The sequence below is a fragment of the Poecilia reticulata genome, linkage group LG15 (assembly GCF_000633615.1).
Source record: "Poecilia reticulata strain Guanapo linkage group LG15, Guppy_female_1.0+MT, whole genome shotgun sequence".
Lineage (NCBI taxonomy): Eukaryota > Metazoa > Chordata > Actinopteri > Cyprinodontiformes > Poeciliidae > Poecilia > Poecilia reticulata.
Window position 1 is genome coordinate 17,498,878 of NC_024345.1, and position 23,176 is coordinate 17,522,053.

At 39.2% G+C, this 23,176-nt stretch overlaps 1 protein-coding gene across 2 annotated transcripts in view; it reads left to right on the forward strand.

Moving 5' to 3' along the window:
• The first annotated feature begins 6 nt into the window (after positions 1-6).
• The window catches only part of wdfy4 (WDFY family member 4), a 53,249-nt gene continuing 30,079 nt past the window's right edge, over positions 7-23,176 (forward strand). For both annotated transcript variants that reach the window (XM_017309189.1, XM_008429715.2), the window contains exons 1-38: positions 7-354; positions 2,833-3,148; positions 3,958-4,215; positions 6,977-7,088; positions 7,762-7,886; positions 7,983-8,111; positions 9,203-9,392; positions 9,734-9,923; positions 10,351-10,511; positions 11,586-11,818; positions 11,893-12,026; positions 12,248-12,354; positions 12,508-12,609; positions 13,115-13,305; positions 14,182-14,897; positions 15,009-15,102; positions 15,599-15,813; positions 15,889-15,992; positions 16,602-16,806; positions 16,893-16,969; positions 17,053-17,271; positions 17,371-17,549; positions 17,638-17,869; positions 18,211-18,362; positions 18,441-18,552; positions 18,633-18,823; positions 18,928-19,080; positions 19,183-19,256; positions 19,971-20,129; positions 20,214-20,308; positions 20,393-20,474; positions 20,614-20,816; positions 21,243-21,409; positions 21,490-21,609; positions 21,700-21,873; positions 21,961-22,113; positions 22,734-22,860; positions 22,940-23,091. In XM_017309189.1, coding sequence (XP_017164678.1) covers positions 3,128-3,148; positions 3,958-4,215; positions 6,977-7,088; positions 7,762-7,886; positions 7,983-8,111; positions 9,203-9,392; positions 9,734-9,923; positions 10,351-10,511; positions 11,586-11,818; positions 11,893-12,026; positions 12,248-12,354; positions 12,508-12,609; positions 13,115-13,305; positions 14,182-14,897; positions 15,009-15,102; positions 15,599-15,813; positions 15,889-15,992; positions 16,602-16,806; positions 16,893-16,969; positions 17,053-17,271; positions 17,371-17,549; positions 17,638-17,869; positions 18,211-18,362; positions 18,441-18,552; positions 18,633-18,823; positions 18,928-19,080; positions 19,183-19,256; positions 19,971-20,129; positions 20,214-20,308; positions 20,393-20,474; positions 20,614-20,816; positions 21,243-21,409; positions 21,490-21,609; positions 21,700-21,873; positions 21,961-22,113; positions 22,734-22,860; positions 22,940-23,091 — 6,108 coding nt within the window. In that variant the 5' untranslated portion in view covers positions 7-354; positions 2,833-3,127. The remainder of the gene's footprint in view (positions 355-2,832; positions 3,149-3,957; positions 4,216-6,976; positions 7,089-7,761; positions 7,887-7,982; positions 8,112-9,202; positions 9,393-9,733; positions 9,924-10,350; positions 10,512-11,585; positions 11,819-11,892; positions 12,027-12,247; positions 12,355-12,507; positions 12,610-13,114; positions 13,306-14,181; positions 14,898-15,008; positions 15,103-15,598; positions 15,814-15,888; positions 15,993-16,601; positions 16,807-16,892; positions 16,970-17,052; positions 17,272-17,370; positions 17,550-17,637; positions 17,870-18,210; positions 18,363-18,440; positions 18,553-18,632; positions 18,824-18,927; positions 19,081-19,182; positions 19,257-19,970; positions 20,130-20,213; positions 20,309-20,392; positions 20,475-20,613; positions 20,817-21,242; positions 21,410-21,489; positions 21,610-21,699; positions 21,874-21,960; positions 22,114-22,733; positions 22,861-22,939; positions 23,092-23,176) is intronic.

Below are 23,176 nucleotides of genomic sequence, written 5' to 3' on the forward strand. Positions count from 1 at the left end.
ATGTATCGCAAACTACAAACACGGACCGCTGAGCTTCTAAAACAGGCGTGCTCAAGTCCAGTCCGCGAGAGCTGCCAACCTGCAACTTTCAGGTGCTTCCCTGCTCCAACACACCTGAATCAAATGAATGGCTCGTTAGCTGGTCTGTCCAGAGCTGGTTGGGTTTCTGTGAACTCGTATTCTCTAACACTCCGTAAAGGGCAAATTAAATAGGTCATTTTAACTGACTCCCTCTCAAGTTTTAGAACTGTTAAGACAGGATAAAATATGTTTCTGTTAATCTACACCAGCCGAGTTGTAGAGTCATCTGTTAAGAAGTGCTAATGAGGAAAAAAAAAAAAATCAACGTTACAGGTGAGTGAACCTCCCGGAAACCTTTACATTTCCTAAAGGTCAGGTGTTATGCCCAGAAGAGCACGCCTGCCCAAAATTGCGTCCCCTGTCGCGGGAGCGCGCATCGCTCTAAGCTCTCGCATATTGACGAGGAAACGGATAAAAATATGACCGAAGAGGAAATTTTAAAGATATTTGTAACATTATCACGTTTCTCAACCATGCAATCCCTAATACGGTGGGTTTTATTTCGCAAATTATTTGAAATAAATACGGTTTTTACACTTTTATTGACACATATGAGTGGAACTTTTTTTTTCAGTCCGTGTCTGTTGTAAACGTTCTCCGCAAATGGTTTGAAATTCTCTGCTTTGTCTTTTGATACCATAATAGCTCAAAAGCATTACAACAGAGGCACATTATGTAGAACATTTTATATCATGCTTAACTTCTAGTCTGTTAATGTAGGAGGAAATGCAACTTAATTTATGAGCCTGAAAATATTTGCATCCGTCTTGTTGATATGAAACTTATAGCATTAGCTSAGAGAACAAGTGTCATTACGTAGAAGAGATTAAATCCTTTCAGCTCTTTATTTCCCCCAATTAGCACAGGGATGCATGTTTTGGCATTAATAGATTTTGAGCCTGCCACAATATGCATCCCCCCTCTATTCCCCTCAAATATTATCGTATAGATATAAAACTTATACCAGCAGTTCTTGGAACTACTATGATTATGTAGAAAAAGTTATTTCACTCTTAACTCCTTATTTCTCAGAGTTACCACAGGGATGCGTTTTTGGGCAATATGGATTTCCAGCCTGCCAAAATAAGCATCCCCTCTCTATTCCCCTCAAATATTATCCAATTGATTTAAAACTTATAACAGCAGTTCTTGGAGTTACTATCATTATGTAGAAAAGGTTATTTCACTCCTACCTCTTTAATTCTTCAAATTAGCACAGGTATGCCATTTTGGGCAAAATTTCCAGCCTGCCAAAATATGCATCCCTTGTCGATTCCCCTCAAATAGTATCCTATTGATTTAAAGCTTATACCAGCATTTCATGGCACTACTCATTATGTAGAAAAGGTTATTTCACTCTTAACTGTTTATATCTCAAAGTTAGAAAAGGGATGCATTTTTGGTCAATATGGATTTCCAGCCTGCCACAATAATCCATATTGCTCAAAAACACATCTCAGTGCTAACTTTGAGAAACACAGAGTTAATAGCAAATTTGGGCAGGCGTGCTTTTCTGGGCATAACACCTGTTAAGGTTACTTTTTAATAGTTTTGGACCTTCGCATGGCCTGAAAGTTCCCAACATTTACCGTACTGTAAAGTAATTGTCAAAAAATGTTCCCTAAAAGTTTTCCAAAGTGTGATAGTAGTAGGAACCACTTCCTAATGCTTTAAAATTATGAACCTCCCAGGAACATTTAAGGGTTGTTTCCTAAAGACCCTGGAAAGGTCAGATTTTAAGTGTTGTGGGGAGTTTAAAGAGATTTTCCTGATGATCACGGAAGGTTTTAAAGGTGAAAACCCACAGGAAAACTTTAAGAAACCTTCGGTATGAAGTATTTTCCATAAGGATGGAAAATATTATGAAGGTGACATTATGAAAGTGGTAGGCAGATTTCAGTGAACTATTGCAGAACATTTCTTGATAGAGCCCACAATTTCAGGTGTCGGTGCTGAAATTAAACATCAGGGAACCTTACCATTAAGTGCTCTGAAGTTTGTCCAAATATTAGAAAATGTGGACATTTGGAGCCCATTCTCTGAAGGTTTTCATCTGTGCAGCCCTTAGAAAATATTTCCTGAAAGTTTTAACAAGGTTAACCTGTGCTACATAAGGTATTTTTGGTAATAATTACCTGCTTGGAGGTACTTTGTATTGGAGACATTATTTCAGTCTAATTATTGTCAGACTGGTGTATCATTTATTCCCACAAGGTGGCGATGTTTACTCACATTTCCTCTGCCATTTTTTTGTTTTGTTGAAATTCAAAATTCACTAATTTTCTTACAAGATTCAAATCTAAGTCTGTTGAAATGTTTTTTGTAACTGTTAAACGTCATCTATTTGCCCTGGCTTGAAAATTAAATATTAAAAATTTTATTCACTAAGTTTGTTACGGATCTTTTAAGCGATAAGTAAGTATAGACTTTATATAGTTTATAAAGTCCTCTCAGCAAGACCTGTCGTCGTTGCTCAAGATCTGTAGTAACACAGTTTCGTTCGTTAGAGCTCCTACAGGAAGTGTTACAGATAAAAATACATGCTCAGTTACAGTAAATCATGTCCGTCACACCAACTATTATTAGAAGTCAAAATTGTTTCATAAAAAAATATTCAGTTTCACATCAAGCTAGGGAAGTGTTTTAGATTTCTTGATGTCTCTGGTGATCAATTGGATCTTAATGTGACTCAGACTATTAAAGTTTGACATGGCAAGCCTTTAAAAATAACAGCTCCTCTTTGTCTGGCAGGGAGGGCCTCATCCAACCAGCCAAGCAACAGTCTTTCACTTCTGCTTCTCTGAGGAAGTGAGAAAGCACATGACCTGAACCAGCTGACACAAGTTACAGTGCTTGTTCAAAGTCTACTAGGTACAGATTCATAAGGGGCGTGCTTTTCCGCAGCGGGGTCTGGTGGCATGCGTTACTCGTCATGCAATAGCAGGTCCTGGCATGTCTTTTCCCTGACATGGGAATACAGACAGACCATTCACTCCTTCCGAAAAACACATATGATACGATTCATTAGCAGCCAGGAAGCCTCTTTATGGCTCTGACACAACTACAGGTAAGGATTTTCTGTCAGTTTCATGAATAGTTTTTCTTGTGAAATGTGTATCAGGCATGCAGTTATTATGCTTCTGAGCATTCTTGCATTTTGTGATTCATAAAACAAACCAAAAACAATCTAAATTGTTTATATGAAATACGAGTTATTACTGGGATTCTTTACAACATTGCTATTCACATTCTTTAACTTGGTGCATTTGATCAGATTACCTCTTAAGTACAAATTTCCCATCGTTGTGGATCATAATCCTGCCTTAAATAGAAACGTTGCAAAGTAGTACCATGTGACGAGGAAACGGTGTTCCAGTTAAATCTGTTTGGCAGCAAGACTCCAAATCTCTTCACCTGTTCATGTGGTGTAAAGCTCACATTGGCACCCATAGGGAAGTATTCTTCTTCTACTAAACGACACACTGGGATAACAACACAGTCTGTGCCGTTGTTGTCAAATGATCTTGCTAAAAGTTGCCTAGGACACTTTGGTATACAAAGGACAAAGTAGAGGGTTTTTAGCACTAGGGTTTACTGGTGTTAATGATATTTAGGGTTTGGGAACAGCATGCTGATTCCTCATAGAGGCCACCTTTGTGAATGAGAATGGCACATGACTGCCAGAAGCCAGTTTATCTTATTTATCAGTTCCAACATGTGCTGAGAAGAGCAGAGAAGGAGATTTGGTTTGGGAAAAATTCAGATGAGGAAGTGAGACAGACCAAGGAAATATGATTAAGTGCAAATATTACAGAAACTCGTGGCACCTAAAAATAGAACAAACATTTTCAGGACTTCTCCATATTTTCTCTCCAGGACCAAACTATGAAGAGGGAGAGGATCAATAAGGAAACAGGAGAGCTGAGTGCTTCGGGCGAGTTGTCTGCATCGGTGGAGGCAAAGGAAGAAAAGGTGGAGGGTTCTTCTGGAAACCCTTTGCTCCTTCAGGTGCTCAGGGAGCAGCTACAGGCGCTGGGGATTTATACGTACTCCAGCCATGACCACAAAACCAGCCATCATCGTTTGAAGCAACTAGAGCAGCATCTGCCTAAAATCCTCCATCTTCACACACAGGTATAATGTCTCCATCTTTGATCTCACATTTTAACCTGTTTGCACATTTCAAACCATTATATTTGTCAACAATGTCACTCATTCTTTTGCTACTCTGAAAAAGAATTCTACTACATAATTTATATGATCTAAATGGATAAACGACATTAGCTTAGCTTTCAAAAGGTTAAGTGGATGCCACAATACAACTAGGTCTCCAGAACCGCATAAAATGCCAAGAAGCTACATTATAGATGCTTGGCATTCAGCTGATTTCAGCACTAGCCTGTACTGAACCTCTACAATATCTCTGTGCAAACTTGAGACAAACTTCTGTCACATGAAATAAGAGTGTTGCATCACACTCATAGCTCCAGGTCTGGCTTGGATTAGCTGAGACAACAGAGCATTCTCTTGCTCAAACTTTGTCACAGCTAAATTAAACCTCACTCTTGTTTTATTTCCCTCACTCCAGGATTCATGGTAATTCTGTCACTGCATGTGTAACACTGCTGACCAGACTTAGAGCTGCAGATGTAATCAGCCTTTGGTCTGTGTGCAGCTCTGTGTCTACACTGATGAATGAAAAGGTCTCATGACCAGAGATTTGGCCAGATTTTATGGCCTCTCTTAAGAACAGCAAATTTAGCGTAATTCAATATCTTCCTGTAGGATTACAAAGACTGCTTAGCATGTCATGAATTCTTTATTATCTTATTATCTAATAAAGACTTCAGTTTTACTGTGCTTTACCCAAAATGACCATTTTAAATGAATATATTCAGGTCATCGATTGCCATTAAATGTGCTTTTCAAAGACATATTTATACCTTCTCGCCAGCTTTTTGAAAACCTATTGGAAAACATTTTGACTGAGATCTGCAGAAACTGTAAATGTAGAAGAGAAACTATTCAAGAGATTGAACTGTCAGCGTTTTATATCTATTTATAGTGCTGCCTAACAGTCATATTCTGCATGAATGTTACACTACTAGCTTATGCATTTTAATCTTACTGTTTTAACATTACATTAGATTAAATGGTTTCAGTTTTAGATCAGTTGGGATCAAAAAATGATCTTTATTTTCTAAATGCAAAGAATTTGTCTCTTTTCTTTTTTGTTTTATTCAGAACATTATATACAATTGCTAGCATTTGTTACAATTATTTAGGTTCATTTTTCATTAAAAGACCCAGTTGGACTGAAGCTTTAATGCTCATGCTAATATGCTGTGATGTAGCCTCAAAATTTTCACATAATGTTCTTTCTCATGATGTAATTTCCCCTTTTAGCCAAACACTCTGACCACATTAAACTGCCAACCCCTTGCTTCAAAATAATGGGACATTCATTCCAATGATAGCTGTGTGTAAACCTCTGATCACACTACTATTTCCTGACATCAGCTAGTTGGGTGCTAATTATGGACACCGAAAGACATCCTATTACAATGACACCTGGCTGTATGCGGGACGTATCATATGGTTGCCGGGTCATGAGGGTTGTTGGCAATCTTCCACGCTCAGGGTTGTTTAAAGGTGCTCTACCTGGAGAATAATGGTAATTCATCGGCTGAAGCTGAAATTGTAGAACATGTTAGTGCTGGTTTTAAATGACATTTTATTAAAACACGCAGTCCGTTGATGTTGAGTATTCAGGCAATGTGACAACAAGTAATTTAAAATACTAAGGCAACTTTGAGTGAATATACCTGAGCCATTCTGCAGTGGAAGAAGGCCCGGTTTTAAAGTTTAGTTTTGGTAACTATATGTTCATATGTGGGTCAATGGATAATTAAACTGGAATGGGCATGTCATGACGTACTGTGGAAATAAAGTGTTATTCTAGGAATGCTTTGCTATGAAACTTTTGCAGTCACTACTTATGTGAACATCAGTCTGACACATAGCAGTCACCTCAGCTATGTTCATGACCAAGTTCCCCTCCACAATTTAATAACAGTCTTCAGAAGTAGAAAGATTTCTGTCTGCCACATGACAAAAATAACTCAGAAATGGCTTTAGCAATGCCTCATAAAGGGTTCAGTTGGACTCTTAATTCTCCAGACTCTAAATCAATTTGACAACCTGTAAAATAAACACTAAGGAAGGTGGTCATCATCATCATCATCAAGTTTATTTGTATATCACATTTAAGCAACAAGGCAGTTCAAAATTCACTATGTGATTAAACATACCACAATAAACAAACAAAAAAACATTACACTACTTTGGAAATATAAAAAGTGGTAATGAAAAGTTGCCTGTGTTCTTCTCTCAACTTCATCCTAATGTTTTCTGTTGAGTTAAGGTCAGGTGGTGAAGTTCTTCCTCCCCAAACTTGCTTCACAAGTCTTTCTGAACCTTCATGGTTATGCACACAATCCCCTTTGCACTAAGCTTCTTGCCACACTCCATCGGAACTCACAATGCAGCTGCTCAGCCATGGAATTTCACTCCACTGAGTTCTTTAAACACATTTTTAATTAATTTTGACAACTTGTCATTATTTTTATTTTTCTACAGAGATTAGCTGATTTGACCACCTCCTTTGTGACAAGACAAGTAAATTAAGGCAGCCTTCACTTGTCAAAACCACTGAAGTTATGATTTGAAGTGGAACATTAGCAGTTTTTTTTTCTTGCATCAGTATTTGCTACAATGTGGACTAATATGCTACTCCAATGACAGAAATCAGAAATAAAAAACTCAAGTATTTACACATTTCACAATAATCTCTTTAGTGACTTATTCTAATGTGCTTTCTCCTCTCTGATCACAGGTTTGTGAAGAAGGTGCCAGAGTTGATGGCACAGATATAAAGGGCCTTGCAGCTCTCACTGCTGACTCTGTCATACATAATATCTACAAAAGACTAGAAGGACGGCCCGCAGGTACTAAACTGTGTTCATATCAGCAGATGCGCTGCTGGTAATTCAAATCAAAGCGATTTTCTCCCCATTTCTCTTCTTTTTTTTCCCCCCTTGTGCATTTAATTTTTCCAGTAGATTTTTCTATGTTGGTCATCATTTTGGAAATGGACAGCAATAAAGGGCAAAACCATCTACCAACTTTTCAGTTTCATGATGATGATCTGTCCAGATCCACTTTAGTGAGCTGTATTTGTGCAAGTTTGTTTATAGATTTGATTAGGTTCTTTAGGGAAGTGCCTGGTTCTGTTTTTGATACCCGTCTCAACAAAGGTGAAAGTATGTGTGTTGTAAGTACTTGACACAACAAACTAACTGCTGTGTCCTAATTTTTGACCCAGCTGGTCAAACACATCTGAACTGGTGTTTTGTCTAAGAAAATAAAAGCAACTTTTTCATTGAAAAAACTACCTGTGTTCTTCTGAGTACTAGCTTGTCAAAAAAAGTCTTATCCATGCAAAGGATTTAAACTTTCATGCTAATGTATTCCCTTGTAATTACTAATTTATCTGCAACTGTGTGACTCACTTTAGTTTTGTGGTCAAGAAAATTTTTATAAAGTTGGAGCCCCACTGCCTTTTGGTTTTGCTTTAGTCTGTTATGATTTCATATCGCTGGATATCTTGTATTTTTTTAGAGCAGGCCCGTGAAGAGGTTGTTCACTTCCTCAAAAGACCAGATGGAAACACAAGTTGTACAGCAGAGACATGTTCTGGGTGGAACCTGTTAAAGTCCCTTCTGTTGCTCACATCAGACTCTGAAGCAAGTGATGCACACCAATTATATTGTTATTACAGATAAATTACAAAAAAAACCCAATCCATTCTGAATGTTGCCTTTGCTATCATGTGTTTGCAGGAAATATTATCTTATTTAAACCCAGAGCTCCCTACTGCTTTGGTGAAATGTCTGTACTTACTGGTGTGCCTTCCTGCAAAAAAGGAGAATACAGCCATAGAGCTGACCTTCCAGAAGCCTCTGACACAGGTCAGTAAGCAATGAAATGACACTCATTATTTCTATATTTTCCACTTTAAAGGAGTCGGTTCTTTTAATCTTCTTTATCAACAGTTGCTTAGGTAATACAAATAGCTTTTCTTCAGGTGTTTGATGCCTTCTTACTCATTTTCAGACAGTGGATTTTACTATTCAATCACTATAAAAAGAACAGAAATTAGTGGAAAAAACATCCAAAATGAAGTTTTGTTTACTGATGACAAGGAAATAAAAGTAACCTAATACACAATGGTACAAGTAATTTCTTTGTGCCATTGTTTTGCATCACTCTAAATAAAAAATTTAAGATGTAAATTATTATTTCTGCTCCATGTTTCCCAAAGGTCAGTCTTGCAAAGGAAGGTGGGTGGATTACCTGAAAGACTGTGAATCCTTTAAGTCCAATTACATCTTTGTTGTACTATCCTTCTGCTCTTAATACATTTTAGAACCACTGATGTTCTTCCTCCAATCTTTTCTAACTTCCTTCATTATTTTTAGGACAAATTTGACTGATTGATTGATTGTAAAACCCAAGCAAAAAATCTATCAATCAATCAATCAATCAAATTTTATTTGTATAGCACATTTCAGCAGCAAGGCATTTCAAAGTGCTTTACATAATTAAAATAAAAAAAGCAAGTGACATTGAATAAACAGTGAGAGATTTTGAAAAAGATTAAAAAAGATAAAAACATTAAAACCCGCACCCCTTTCAGGACTTCAGTTAAACATCGTTTAACTGGGACTGTAACCCTCTGGGACTTTAGTCAAAAACACCGTTTGACAAGGACTCCAACCTATTTGAAACGCCGTCAAATGGGACTTTAAACCCCGTAGAACTTTAGTTAAATGTCGTTTAACTGGGACGTTTTCCGGGGGGGTTTTCATCATTAAAACGGAAACGGTGAGAAAGAGAAATGAAAAGAAATTAAAAAGTAAAGATAAAAACATTAGAGATTATAAAGATGGACCTCAAAAATGCATAATTCTTACAATGCAACACCATTTATTTTTGTATATTTTCTGGATATTGCACAGACATCCTAGTAATATTTTTCCCTCTGCATACGTTTTTGCAGATTTTCCTTCAACTTTCCAAGTACCCACACAACGTGGAACAGCTGGTCGAGACTGAGGAGCTGCAGTGTCTCATCATCGGACTCACATCATTATGCGATCAGACCAGTCCACAGTGGAGGCACCAGGCGTCATGCGTTCTTAAAGCTGTCTCTTCTGTACCAACAAACAAAACAGTTCCAAATTTATTACGTAAGTTAACCAAAAACTAATGATGATACGTAATGTTATGTTGTTTTATTCACTGTCTGTTACTGACAAAAGTTGAATACAAATATTTGATTTAAAAAGGACGTTATTGTGCTTGGTGTCTTTTAGAGGTGAGATAACTTTTCTGAATACTACTACATATGTATTGTAGCTAAAACTGCTCAATCCTGAACTTCATCTTTTTTATTGAAGGTTATCAGACCATTCCAGCTTGATGTTTTATTTTTCTAACTTTACAGCACTTTTATGTGGAATAATATTTAGGAGCCTAATGAAATGTGTTACTGCTTAATTTTTGTGTGTTTTTGCATTTTTCTCCAAAGGCAAAAACTGTGTTCGAATATGTATCCAGAACCTGATGCACATCAAAGCCAAAGTTTCAGGATCAATGCTAGCTGAGGTGGCAGTGGCTGTGTTTAGCTTTGTAAGAGACACTTATTACCTGAGTCCAGCCCTTTTTACTGAATTTGACACCAACAATGGCTACAAGGCCCTGAAAAACATCCTCAAACGGTAAGATTGTATGTTAAAAGTATATTTATGTGTTAAAGTTGCGCATTCCAAATACAAAACTTAATTCAACCGAAACACCCGGAAAGTGACTGACTAAGCTTTTGCAAAAATTCACATTTTAGTCTTAAACATGGGGCGGGGGGGGAAACAAAAAATACAATCATGACCTTCTGTCAGTATAAAATTACACTGAAGGTTTTGATTATAACATATACAAATGTAATTAAAAATAAGGGGAGGGAATGCTTTTGCAAAGCACTGTAGTAGACAGCAAGATGAAGCTGAAAGAACTAATTGGTATATAGCGTTTTAAATGTGCAGATATCTACAGCCAGACTTGTCAGCATCCTGAGTTAAAATGATAACATTTTTATTGATTCCTACTATTAATTGGTCTTTTTTTCCCTCCTGACTTTTCAATAATAAGCTGTGAAGAAGGCGTGCCCTTGGATCAGTTTCAGCCTGTGGACGAATTATTGGCTCTGATCGCAGATTTCACTCTCCTTGGAAAAGCAGAGCTGAAAGTGGCTCTTTGTGTGCCCAATCCCCAGCCTGCAGGCTTCAAGTTCGATCCGCCACTCACTAAAGGTTGGTCAGGTCTTTCTAAGACCTTCTCTGTTGTTATTCTCTTGCCAACTCCGTCTTACTATCTCTGCTTGTTTCATGAGGATAAACTCTGAACTACTCCTTACAAATTACTATGTAATTAGTATCACATGCATGGCTCAGCAAAGGTGGACTCGGGGAGGGGGAAGCCTACTCAAAGGAACCACACACTTCATCCCTACTTTGCACTTTTGCCCTCGTATAATCCAGCTAAACTGCATCAACCCCCCTCGGCTGATTTCCCACAGACCCTGACTCTTCACTCCCCGTACCGCTGCCCCCTTTGCAGTCTGCAGCCTCCCTCAAGTTAACAGGAAGCTGAGGTGATTATGTCTGGGATGATGAAGTGGAGGCTCCCCCTCTAACTCTGTTAGGATGCCCCACATCCATTCACCACTGGCCTACAGCAGCCAGTCATCTATCATCGACGCACACACACTTCCATCCAGCACTCATAAATAGGGCGTCTATAATATACATACACAGATCGAGCTGCTCTGTAGCCATCCATCACATCAAGGAGCAGATCTGTTTCCAGCAGGGGGACCTGGTGCTGTTTTTAAAAACTTAACATGATACAGTTTTAAGAGTGGAAATGAATCCCATTATTAAATAGATTTATGTTTATTTACAAGCAAAAGTTTGGGTTTTTTTGCACGTTAAATGTAGGACTTTTTCTAAATATTTTGACAAGGCACCAGACAAATGTTATTAGGGCAGATTATAATACATTCTTTGCATTTATGGCCAGAAATCGGTTTGTTTTGATGCAACCATGGCAAATTAAACTTAACTCATCTTTTTGATCCTGCATGCTATGTATTATAAAGACTTTATGTATTTGTCTGTAATATTAGCTGTTTGACCTTATCAGAGAAAAGTCTTACAGAGGAAGTTTGTCTAAGTTGTGCATGGATTGGTGTTATGCAAGTTGAGTTATGTTATCACACCAATCTAATAGATGCATATCAGTCCAGAGTGCTATATATAATCAGTTTAAAAAAGCAACAACTTATTTACAAAGCAAAAGTTAACGATGCATTTAAAAATCTCCAGGTCTGGCAGTAAAGAACCTTCCTGCCTTCCACCTGCTGCAGGCCTCTTTGCTGCGTTCCCAGGATTCTCACTTCTGCTGTCAGCTGCTTCGAACCCTGCAGACAATTTGGGAGAAGGACCCGGCTAATTTTTTCCTCTTAGAGTGGACTGTCCAATCGATGGCCCAACTAGCGACCCGTGTGTGCCGTAAACCGCTGCCTGTGCAGAAAATCTTCTTGTCTATGCTGGAAATGGTAGGGGTTTTCACCATGAATGACTTGTTTTAGATTTTGAAGTGATTCGTTTTAACCATCTTGTTGTCTTTCAGGTGGTGTTTAAATTGAGCTATATACCCCATGAGACGCTGCGAGCCCTGCTAGGTGTACTCAAGCAGAACTGGGCTGGCACCGGTGGAGCGGCAAGGACAGAATTTAGTGTGGTGGCGGTTCAGTGTTTTCACAAGTGAGACGTTACATTTTTTTTTTTTAACAGGATTTACAGAATAGCATACTATTTTTGTATAGAAGTTTTTTTTACATAAGTTTGTTCTTTGTCTGGATTTTTATATTTTCTTTGACTCATGTGAAGTAGAATGAAGTTATCCCTGGAAAAGTGTTTTATTTCTCCTTGTTGTTTTCTTTCTACAGTAATAGCAAAAGTCATCTCTTTCTCCTTTTTTGTAGGATGATTGTACACAGCACTATGCTAACAGAGGTGCTAAGTGACTGGGGTTTACTCGAGCTGCTGCTTGGAGAACTTCGCAGGAGGGCTAAGATCCTGAGGAAGGCTGGTAATGTTTCTGAAACTCATGTTAAATATTTATCTTTTATATGAAAATATTTTAAAAAATTGCTAAGTCTCTTAACATTATAAACTGAAAGCAAAAGTATTTTTTCTTAACTGCTAGCACTCTTAAGTGAATTTTCCTTTTTTTTATTTTCAGACCCTTTGCAGCTGCAGTCTGTGGAAGAAAATGAGAGACAACTCACTACATGCATGCTTCAAGTTGTTTCAACCCTTACTTTGCGATCTATTAAAAATACAGGTACATTGTTTCAGTAAATTTTATTCAGACATTTTTTAAAATAGATGTATGAAGTTCTATTTTAGATTTGATATATTTCATGAAAGTACACACAGCCTTCTTAAAATTGAAATAAATTTTGCTGCATTAAGTTTAATTTAATGCAGCAAAATTATGGGATTATGCAATTTTATTTATTTCATTTAATTTATATAGCTTTATATTCATCTGTATAAATAAGCATATGCAATTTTATTTATTTTTCCATTTTATTCTTGGTTATAAATAGCTTTGTTTAATATAGTTTAACAGTTTTGTGTTGTACAGGCGAGCACAAATTACAGTGTGCAACAGTGTTTTATTTTATTGTTTTCATATAGATAAATACAAGTAATCTTATCCACAGAGGGATTATTTCGTTTTTTTTTTATCCATTAAAATGTAAATAATTTTCGTATGTTTTTTGACTCGTCTAAATATAATAAAGTATCATTTTTAATTCAAGTGTTTTCCGTGCATTTTCCAGTTTCATTGCGGGATCTCGGCATGGTCCCCTACATAAAGATCTTCTTGGATGACGATCAGTATCGGGGTCCGACTCTCAGCATTTTGGAGCAGCTCGCCGAAATCAACCCCGACGAATTCATGAGCACAGCAGTTGGAGCCCTTTGTTCCTCCACGCAGCAGGAGCTCAGGTTGAAGCTGGACCTCTTGCAGGTATGCAGCACATGCACAGACAAGCAGAGATGACAGCTCACACACACACACACTTATCCAGACGCACTCAGATGCTTGAAGATCTCAGCTGAGCTCTAAATGCAGTTTCGCTCCACATTCAATTGTAACAATTTGTAATGCACTTAAAGCATGATAAGCTTGTGAATTTATTTTCTGAGCATGTGGGACTTTGATTGCATTACAGACAAATGCAGATTGATTTGCTAAAACTGATTTAGCTGTTAACTCTGGACCGATTTGATTAGGCCGGCAGACTTGTGCTGTGTAGCTCTGAAGATTACCACCTCTATCGGATCAGTGAATGGGACAAAGATCTCATTAAAGCCTAACTAAGTTACACACCTACTGTATGTGTCCATTTTTATAGATGGCAGCAAAAGGAGCACTCACACATGAACGCTCTTCATGTCTTCGCATGTGCTCGCGTGCACGAGCTGGACTGCGCGTGTGTGCGACTCTTTGTGCTAACGCGGTTATAGCAGGTGGCAATCAGATTGGCTACGACCTGGGTTGGCGAGTGTTGAGAGCCATTGTGATTACTCCAGTTTCATTTAATCACATTTTTCCCTGCGTTCTGTCTCACACATTACCTACCTGATGGATTAGCTCTCTAAATTCAATAAAGATAATGTGATTTTGTTCACAACCAAAAACTAGTTACTAGAAATGATTTATGATTTATCTGTATGTTTCATCTGTTTTTCATGACACTTTTTTAATTGACTAAGAAGATGCGCTACAAGCCAAGACTTGGAGAAAAGCTTAGTCTTCTTAAATTTCTTTTTCAACCAAAAGAATGAATTGCTTGATTCATATGTGTTGTAACTGTGTTTGTCCATTGCTCTGTCTCACTAGTCTGTGCTGAGAGTGTTGGAGAGCCCCAACACCTGGGATGCCTTTAGGAAGGCAGGAGGCTTCACTGGACTGCTGTCTCTGATGGTGGACATGGAGGGAGCTCTGTCTGATCCCCCTAATGGAGACGTGTGGAAGACTCTGGGGCATCAGCAGCTGCTGGAGCTGCTTCTCCTCATTCTGCACATCATGGCTCTGGCTGTCCATCTTCACATTGTAAATGCTCACCATTTTCAAACTGAGGGATTTTATGAGAGGCTCTCAGATGCTCTTCTCCAACTGGGCTGCTTCCACATTGAAGACCAAAAGTGGGAAGGAGAAAAATGCTCCTGCCCTCAGACCTCAGATGAAAGCCAGTCTTCAGGTTTTTTTCAGTTTGTTGAGCTGGCAGAAGCTTTGGCAGCTCCTAACAGTTGCTCCGGTTCACCGCAGCAAAATCTGCCCATCACTCTTCAGACGTGCATACGGCTGCTGTCTCACCTAGACCAGTTTGCCACGGGGACCTACTCTCCTCAGGCTTTAAAACTGGGACAAGAGTCCGATGGAGACTGTGATGAAAATAGCAAGACACTACATGGACCAGAAGGACATGAAGGAGTTAATTCTGGACCTCCACCAGTTCTGTCAGGTTCAGGTCCACAGTCCACAGAGGAGAAACTAGGAAGTTTCAAAAACACAGCACCCAGCAGTCCCACCATGAGTACAGTGACCCAGTTTAGGTAGATATTACTAGATTCCTTTAAATGTACATGTATTTTTTTTAACCGAGAGGTTAACAAAGACTGCTTGTTTATATTGAGAATAATTTGTTTATTTTTTATGCTTTACAGTAAGTTCACATGTGATCAGGTTATTCTTCATCCAGGAGCAGTCACAGTGATCATGACTCTCCTCCCACATGTGTTTGCTCCAGAAGACCCACAGGTGACTGCGGTAGCTTTGGTTAAATAAGATACGATTGACACAGTCCTTCTAATTTACACAAATAATTATGAACTAATTATGAAATCAGATGTTTAATTTGTAAACAACCTGGCCTGTAGCATGATTGACTAGAGAGCCGTCATATGTGGGCAGTATTGTTTCTAAGGAGTTTTGATTATTCCTCTACATGTACTGATCTTTTTTATTTAACTAATAAGATCCCATTTAGATTTAAAACTTCTTTTCAAGGAGGAGCTGGCGAAGCTATGCAGCAGCAATTACTTTGTAAAACACGGTTACAAAAATGACACAATTAAATACAGGCAAAAAAGGAGGAAAAAATTACATGAAAATAATTCAGTTGAAATGACAATTAGTCTAAACGAATTAGTTGCATGTTAGCTTTAAGGGATCTTAGTTTTGATTTAAGCACACTCAATAAAATAAACTTGCAAAAAGGCTTGAATTTAATTCCAGTTTTTTTCCTTTTTTGCAGCTTTCTATGGAGGTGCAGTTCTCGCTGGCTCACCACATCCTATCTATGGTCAAATCGGAGCGAAACCGACAGATGATGTGTGAGGGTGGACTGGTGTCCATTCTCCTGGCTCATTGCCACAGCATGCTGCTGTCTCCGAACCACTATCTCCATCTACCTGTGACGCGGATTTTTGAGAAGCTCTCCTCCCAGGCCATCTCGCACTCTGAGTTCAGGTGAGACACGGCCTGTTACTACGGTTTGATGTTTGAGTGTTTGTGCTGAAGTTTTCTGTATTTGCATCCTCTCAGACAGTTCCTGTGCTTGGGAGATCCTCTCATGTGTTTGGCAGACCAAACATCCAAGCAGGTTCCAACAGAAAACAACCCAACACTTCAGACATCAAAATCAAAGGGTAAACATTTCACTTAAAATGAAATGATTGTTGTATAAGTCCTAGAAGCCCTAAAGACAAGTACAAATATTTCTGTTATTGATCTGTTTTTTAAGTCTGACAAACGGTTGTCTTTTCCTGACCTTAAAGTATGTTTTAATGCACAGATATATTTTCTTGAACAAAATCTGAGATTGTTTGAATAAAACATTTGGAAGTCCTTTGTACTCATCTCGACATCTGTTAGAATAACAAACACTGAAAAATAAACATGCTCCAATTAGTCTTTTGTATGAAAGTTTTTGGAATCCTGGGTCTTAAAAATGTCATTTTTTCTGTATTTCCTGAGGTCTGTGTATCTACATGCAATGCAGGTTAGGTCATTGCGTTAGTATCAGTAATTGAGAGGACCCGTTATTTATAACTCCTCCTTCACTTTTAATCTTAATAAAAACCAAATACACATTTCATAACCAATAAAACTCCAGGGATGTTTGCTAAGGAAACAAATCACATTTGCAGGTTGGGCTACATCGGAGATGGGTTCTTCAAAAGCTATTTTTCTCCCTTGCCTCTCAGAGCTCCTGCAGACATGTGATCCCTCTTTAAACTTTCTCTTCTTTAAACCAGATGAGAACACAGATGCGGAATCTTCTCGGAAGACACTGAAACGGTCCTTCAGCTTGTTGCAGCCTTCGACATCGTTCGGTTCTGCCATCCCTGTCCACCAGATTGTCAGTCTGGTTTCCATGACTGCACCACGCACGTTCAGACCACACAGAGTGTCTTCCTCACCTGCCTTTGTAGAGTTTGATATGAGCGAGAGTGGATATGGGTGAGTTGTTTATAAAAAAAAATGTTGTTGCAATACGATCTGCAGCAGAAAATTTATCATTTAACTAACGTCATGTTTGCTTGTAGGTGTCTTTTCCTTCCCTCTGTTGCCACGGTGAAAGGCGTGACTGCTGATTCTATTGCAACTGGTGGAATTGGAGGAGGTAATTAATAATTCATACTGTTCAACTACTTTGTGTGTTATCTAGTGATGTATAAAATGTTAAATCCTTCTCTCGTGTTCAAGAATGCAGAGGCTTTCCGCCAACATCCGGCCTGTCATTTACCTGCTGGTTCCAGATCAACAGGTTCAGCTCAGCTTGTGATTCCCACCCGATCCGTCTGCTGTCAGTGGTCCGCCACATGTCGCGAACTGAACAACAATACATCTGTTTGTCAATCTCCTTCTCAGCCTATGATGGCTGTCTGGTCATCTCCACAGAGGAGGAAGCATTCACATACCTAGGTAGGAGAAGCGGAAGTTGGCTTTTGTTTGTCTTTTTTTTTTTTATTTCTCAGAACTGTCAGGAAGCCCAAGTAGACCCATTCACTGTTTTTTGTTCAGATATGATGGAGCCAGAAGTTTGCTCTCCGACTTCTTTGCCCTCGTCGCTCAGGTTCCGCTGCTCCAGCATGTTGGTCCCTGGCCAGTGGCACCATTTGGCTGTCGTCATGGCCAAAGATGTGAAGAAAAGCTGCTTGACCTCGGCCTACTTCAATGGAAAGGCAGTGGGAACAGGAAAGGTAGATGGGAGAACTGAGGGAGCTGATAATTGAGCAAATGCATCTAGTGTTTCACATCATTTAATTTCTTTTGACCCGTTTTCCTCAGATGAAGTATATCCAGCCATTCCCAGGTCAGTTTGTCTCCATGGACCCTACAGCTGTGATTGATGTGTATGGACTGATAGGGACTCCAGCGATGTGGAAAGATCATGCGGCGTTGGTGTGGCGTGTGGGTCCCTGCCACCTGTTTGAAGAGGTGTTGAGCTCAGACACTGTGGCCGTGGTTTACACACAAGGCACTGCATACCTGGGGAACTTCCTGGCTCTGCATAACACGGGTGAGTCTGTGTTTCGCAAGAGATCTTAAACAAGCCATTTGTTTATTTTGAAGAAGTACTCGAAGTTAAAATCTTTAAATGTGCTTTGTTTTTAGTTTTTATAGAGTGAGAAGGCGTATTTGTGCATATTCATGACAACCAGGTCTAATCAGTTACTGTCATTTTTATCTGTTATGTAAATTTTTTTTTAGCATTCTCAGAATAGATCCATGTTCTGTTGCAGTAAAAGATCAATAACTGAACATTGTAGTTTCCAAACTTGATAACGTTTCTTTGATTCATGTCAAAGAAATGTTTACCTGTCATGGTGTTATGGTTACATGTTTAGCGCTTGTTTCCAGGCTCTGATCCGAATGCCGAGTCTTTGTCGCTCAGACTTGTTTATGAGGAGAGGGTCTCTTTTGGTATCAACCCTGCAGTTTCCACTTTAACAAATGTGGTGCAGATTAGAGAGGATTACAATGAGGTGGATTGCAGACTCATTGCGAAAGAGGTATGGCTGAGGCGAATCCTTTCTGAACATGATTTTGTCATTTTCATGAAGGATAACGGTAATTTTGTGTAATTACAGATGGGGATAACGTCTCGAGATCACTCGACACCGGTTCTTTTCCTTCAAAACATTAGCAAGCACCTGAGTGGTACAGCTCGCACCATAGGTGCTGCATTGGTTGGACGTTTTGGTAAGCAAGATAAGGTTTTGAAAAGTTCACTGAAAAGTCTGAGTTTTATTTTTAATCTCTGAAGTCTCTTTTTTATCCAGGTGTCCGAACTTTCATCCCCAAGTCTGCTTCCACTGGTTTTCTGTATGTTGGTGGGCCTGCCGTTGTTCTCAGTCTTGTTGCCATGGCACCGGATGACAGCTCTTTGTACGCGGCTATTAAAGTTCTTCTCTCAGTGCTGGAAACGAACTCTGCAATGCAGGCCGAAATGAACCGCATCAATGGATACAAGGTTTTTCTGAGCTTAGCAACACATCTGTAAAATCACTTTTGTTTCAGGCATGAACATTTTCTTACAGTTCGAGTCTGTTTTGTTGTATTTTGTACTTTATCTAGCTGTTGGCCTTCCTGCTGAAGATGAAGAGCAGTCTTGTCAGCCATCGAACCTTTCAGCTGGCTTTGTGCCTCTCAAGTTCAGTGGAGATGAGCTGTGGAACTGGTTACCTACAGGACACGCCTGCTTTCCAGGCACTGCTGTGTGACTTGGAGGTAAAAATCAGCATAGCTTTTAAAAGTTAAACATGTGGAAAAGTTTTTTTTTTTTTTTTTTTTTACTGAAATAAAAACTTTTTCTTTATCCCTCATTTTTAGGTGTGGCGGAATACGCCAGACAGTCTGGACCTCTCAGTCCTAAAATACTTTGCTGATATCCTGAAATCCTCCAGGTAATCTTCAAACCATGTGGCTTGCTGTTATAAGTTCATATCCAGATTAAGACTGTACCACAACAATTAAAATTGTCCAGAACATTGATAGTCTTTTACTCCCTGTTACTCACAGAGTAGCTTGAAAGTTTCCACATTTACATGAGTATTCCCAAAGCTTTCTCTGTGAGATTATAAGGGAAAAAAACAGGTATAATCGCCACCAGGTTGAAATTTGTTGTGAATGACATTGTTGGCAGAATGCCTTTAGAGTTAGCAATGTGACTGGGTCAGCAGGGAATTGAAATCACAATAAGATCATGCCTTCCTTCACACTGAAATGAGTTTTTCAAACTTTGCTGCGATCTAGCATTGTTAGTTGATGGTGGAGATCTTGGAGACTGGTTTTCTTGGTCCTCTATGAAGAGGGCCTAAACATATTTAAATTTACTCTTAATTGTCACAGCCAACAAATCATGTAAAACAATAAAGAGGACCTTGTTCTGAATTGACAGCTTTTATTGGCTGTTCTGTCAATGCACAGAGAAGCCTGTCATCAATATCACAGAACTGTAGAGCAGAAAATAGTCAGGGGAACGTTCAGCAGAATCAGTCAGGAAGGCTGAGGAGAGGACTGAATGCTTGTATGGATTGTTGAATTAGATTTTATGTCTGCGGGAACAGATTGTGATTGATATCGGTGCCATTTCTGTTTCCCTCATCATAACCGAGCAGTGACAGCAGGAATGCATTGGTCTTGCACAGCGTGGGCCTGCTGCCCAATCTGCTGTTTGAGTTCTGTGATCCTGCGGTAACCCTCCAAAGGGTCCACATTATCTCTGACATCATCACTTTACTACTGAAGGCTCACATGACGTCTTCAGACATAAGCAGGTAGAGTCTGAAGTTGTTTTTTTTAATACCAACATCCTGTTTTATAATTTAATGCTTTCTGCATGTGTCTTTTTGTGTGATAAGACTTGGGCTTTTCCTGGTTTACACACTCCCTCCTTCCAGTGAAACATATGAAAGCAACGAGATGGTGGACTGTGAAGTTTCAAATGACATGTCAGGTACACAGTTGACAATCCCATGCATATGAATACGATGCATGTCTAACATCTGGGTCTGATAGAGGGCTGTTTTCTGCCGTTCAGGTCCAGCAAGCATTGTCTGCATCCGTAACAAGATGCTGCTTGTAATTTCTGAGCTCCTTAAATCAGACGGCCTTCAAAAATGGTGAGGATGAATACTTTTTGCTTTTTGTTAAACATCAGTGTATAAATAGAAGGTAGCATATGCCTTTTTTGACATAAAATCATATCATGGCAGGAATACCTATCCAAATTAATCTGTTTTTTTTTAATCCCCCAATTAGTCACCAGGTCACAGTTTTCCAGTCTCTCGGCAGCGATTGGTTCCTGCTCTTCCTTCAGGCCCACCTCCACCCGTCCACTTTGAAACTGGGCCTCGTCCTGCTCACACAGTTTCTATCCAATCCAGGACAGCAGAGCAGCTTCAGAGAGGGAGTGATGACAGGAATGCTCATAGAGGGCGTAGAGGAACCATTTGTTATCATGGGTAGACAAAATTTAATTTTTATAATTTTTTTGTATTTATCCCATTGGAATTTTGTGGGTTTTATTGGTTATTTGAATAATTTTTGAGATACAGTCCTGTTAAATAATACAGTTCAATCTTAGATCAACTCTAAGTTGTAGACACAACAGCAAAACAAAAAACCCCCAAAAGTGACCATTTTATTTTATAAAAACTAATATTTCAGTTATTGTGCCATTTTGTTTATCTGCAGTTTGTGCTTTTTAAGGCACAAAAAGGAGTCGCTTGCAAAATAATCTTTGTTCGTACCAGTTGATTACCTTAGTAAGGTCAGGCCATTTTGTTGGTTAATCAAAAGGCATATCATGGTTCTCACACCAGTTAATGATGCTTTAAAAAAATAAATCTTACCTTTTGTTAGTCACTGACTCCTCGCCTACTTACCAGACAACCTTCGAGTCCACTCTTGGTCCAAGGAGTGCCTCAGCACCACTTGTCCGGGTTTTGATGTTCTCCTGGAGTTGTTAGTCAGACACACTCACCTGCCTCAGGTATATGAAGCTCTAGCTGCTGTCCTACTTGGGAGGAGCACCAGTCACATGACAGCTGCAGAGGTGGGTTAGTCTGCACAGTCTTGAATCCTCCCCTACAGTACCAGTTTTGTCATCATCCTTTCATTGAATCTCTCATGTAGCTCGATTTGGATGATGCACTGCAGGAATTAATTGAGAGCCAAAGGGAAGCTCCCTCTCAGCAGCTTTGTGTTGAAGCTGCTATGACGCTCCTGGAGCTGGTTAAATTTATCATCTCTCAGGTTGGAAGAACTTAAGAGTCCAGATTCTCATAAGTATTTTTAAAGAAAATGTTCATTGAGGAACATGCGTTTCTGTTCTTGTTTCAAAAGCCTTTATCTACAGATGAATCTGATAGTGATGCACCATGGGAAGTGCAGCTCCCAGCCAGTGTGATGCAGTTCCTTTGTCTCCTTCACAATCTCCGACCAAGAGACCCACTGTGGGCATCACCGAAGTTCCTGCGTTCACTCGCCAGCGTCGTTTATCCTGTTGAGATTTCAGAGGTTTGTTGTGAGGTTATGGTATTATAAAGCTCTCCTATAATTTATCATCTGTGGAGTTTCATTGTCTGGTTTTCTTTCTTACCGTAGGTTGACCCTTGCGGATCAAATAAGCGAGAGGACACATTCATCACTCATCCAACGAGGAAGCCGGTGCTCGACTTCATACGTATTCTGCTGATGGACAGTCTTCTAAACGTCTGTTCAAGCTCCAACACACATCCCATAGTTCTGCTGCTGGAGGTGAATTTCCAGCCCATGCCATCAGTACCTTGCTGCTCAGGAAACCATGAATGTCAAAATAATTTGGGACTTTTAAGTAATTGGAGTTTGAAGTCTTTTTTTTTATTTTTAATTTTTATCTGAGGCTTGATCCCAACACATCATAACTGGTTTTATAATGAACATGTATCTAAACATAGAAGTGTATTTTTTTTAAGAGTAGATGCATCTGTTTGACTGTTTGAGGGATAGATTAACTCTTTAACCTTCGATATTTGCTTTCAACATCAGGGTATGTAAACTTCAGGCTTGTACTATGCCTATCTTATATTATTCATCTTGTAGATTCCAGTCACGATCAAGTGATGGACGCTACAGAAGAAAGGTTGTTGTTTTTTTTTCACTGAAAACTCCTCTGCAGTTTGACCAAATTCTGCAAAACTCTTTTTTCTCCAGAAGGTGCCACTCTATGCTCATTTACCAAACAAAGCAGAGCTACGGTGTTTTTGATCAAATTATTCACCACTCGGAGGGAAAAAAAGCACCTAGAGGGCCAAAACAGCACATTTCCTCAAGTGTTTTCACTCGCATCATCTATGCACTTGCCGTTAGATAAAATATTTTTTTTACTTCTGGCCTAGTTTTGTCCTGATGGCACGTCGCTGGAGCAAAGGCAGACTTTTCAGTCCGAGTTGGTGGAGCTGATCACGAACATCATCCATATGCTCAGCCATGAGGACGATAACAACACCCATCTCACCTCACAAGGTAACATCACAACACATTACTTTTATACACCTGAATCTGTACTCAACAGAAATTAAATAAGTTTTACTTTTTCTGTTAGACTGCAATAATCAGAATGCCGAAGGAGAGATGGGTACTCTGATGGACAATGTGGTGCTCTTCTGTAGGACTGTGCTGCAGAAGCTTCACAGTGGAACATTTTCTGGAGAGCCTGAAAGTTTGCTCGACTTCCTGGCTGATCAGATTATGGTGGTGAGACACAGACGGCTTTCACAAAATGTATTGTATAAATTCAAAGCAACGTGTCATTAACTTGGAGAGCCTTTCAGCAATAAGA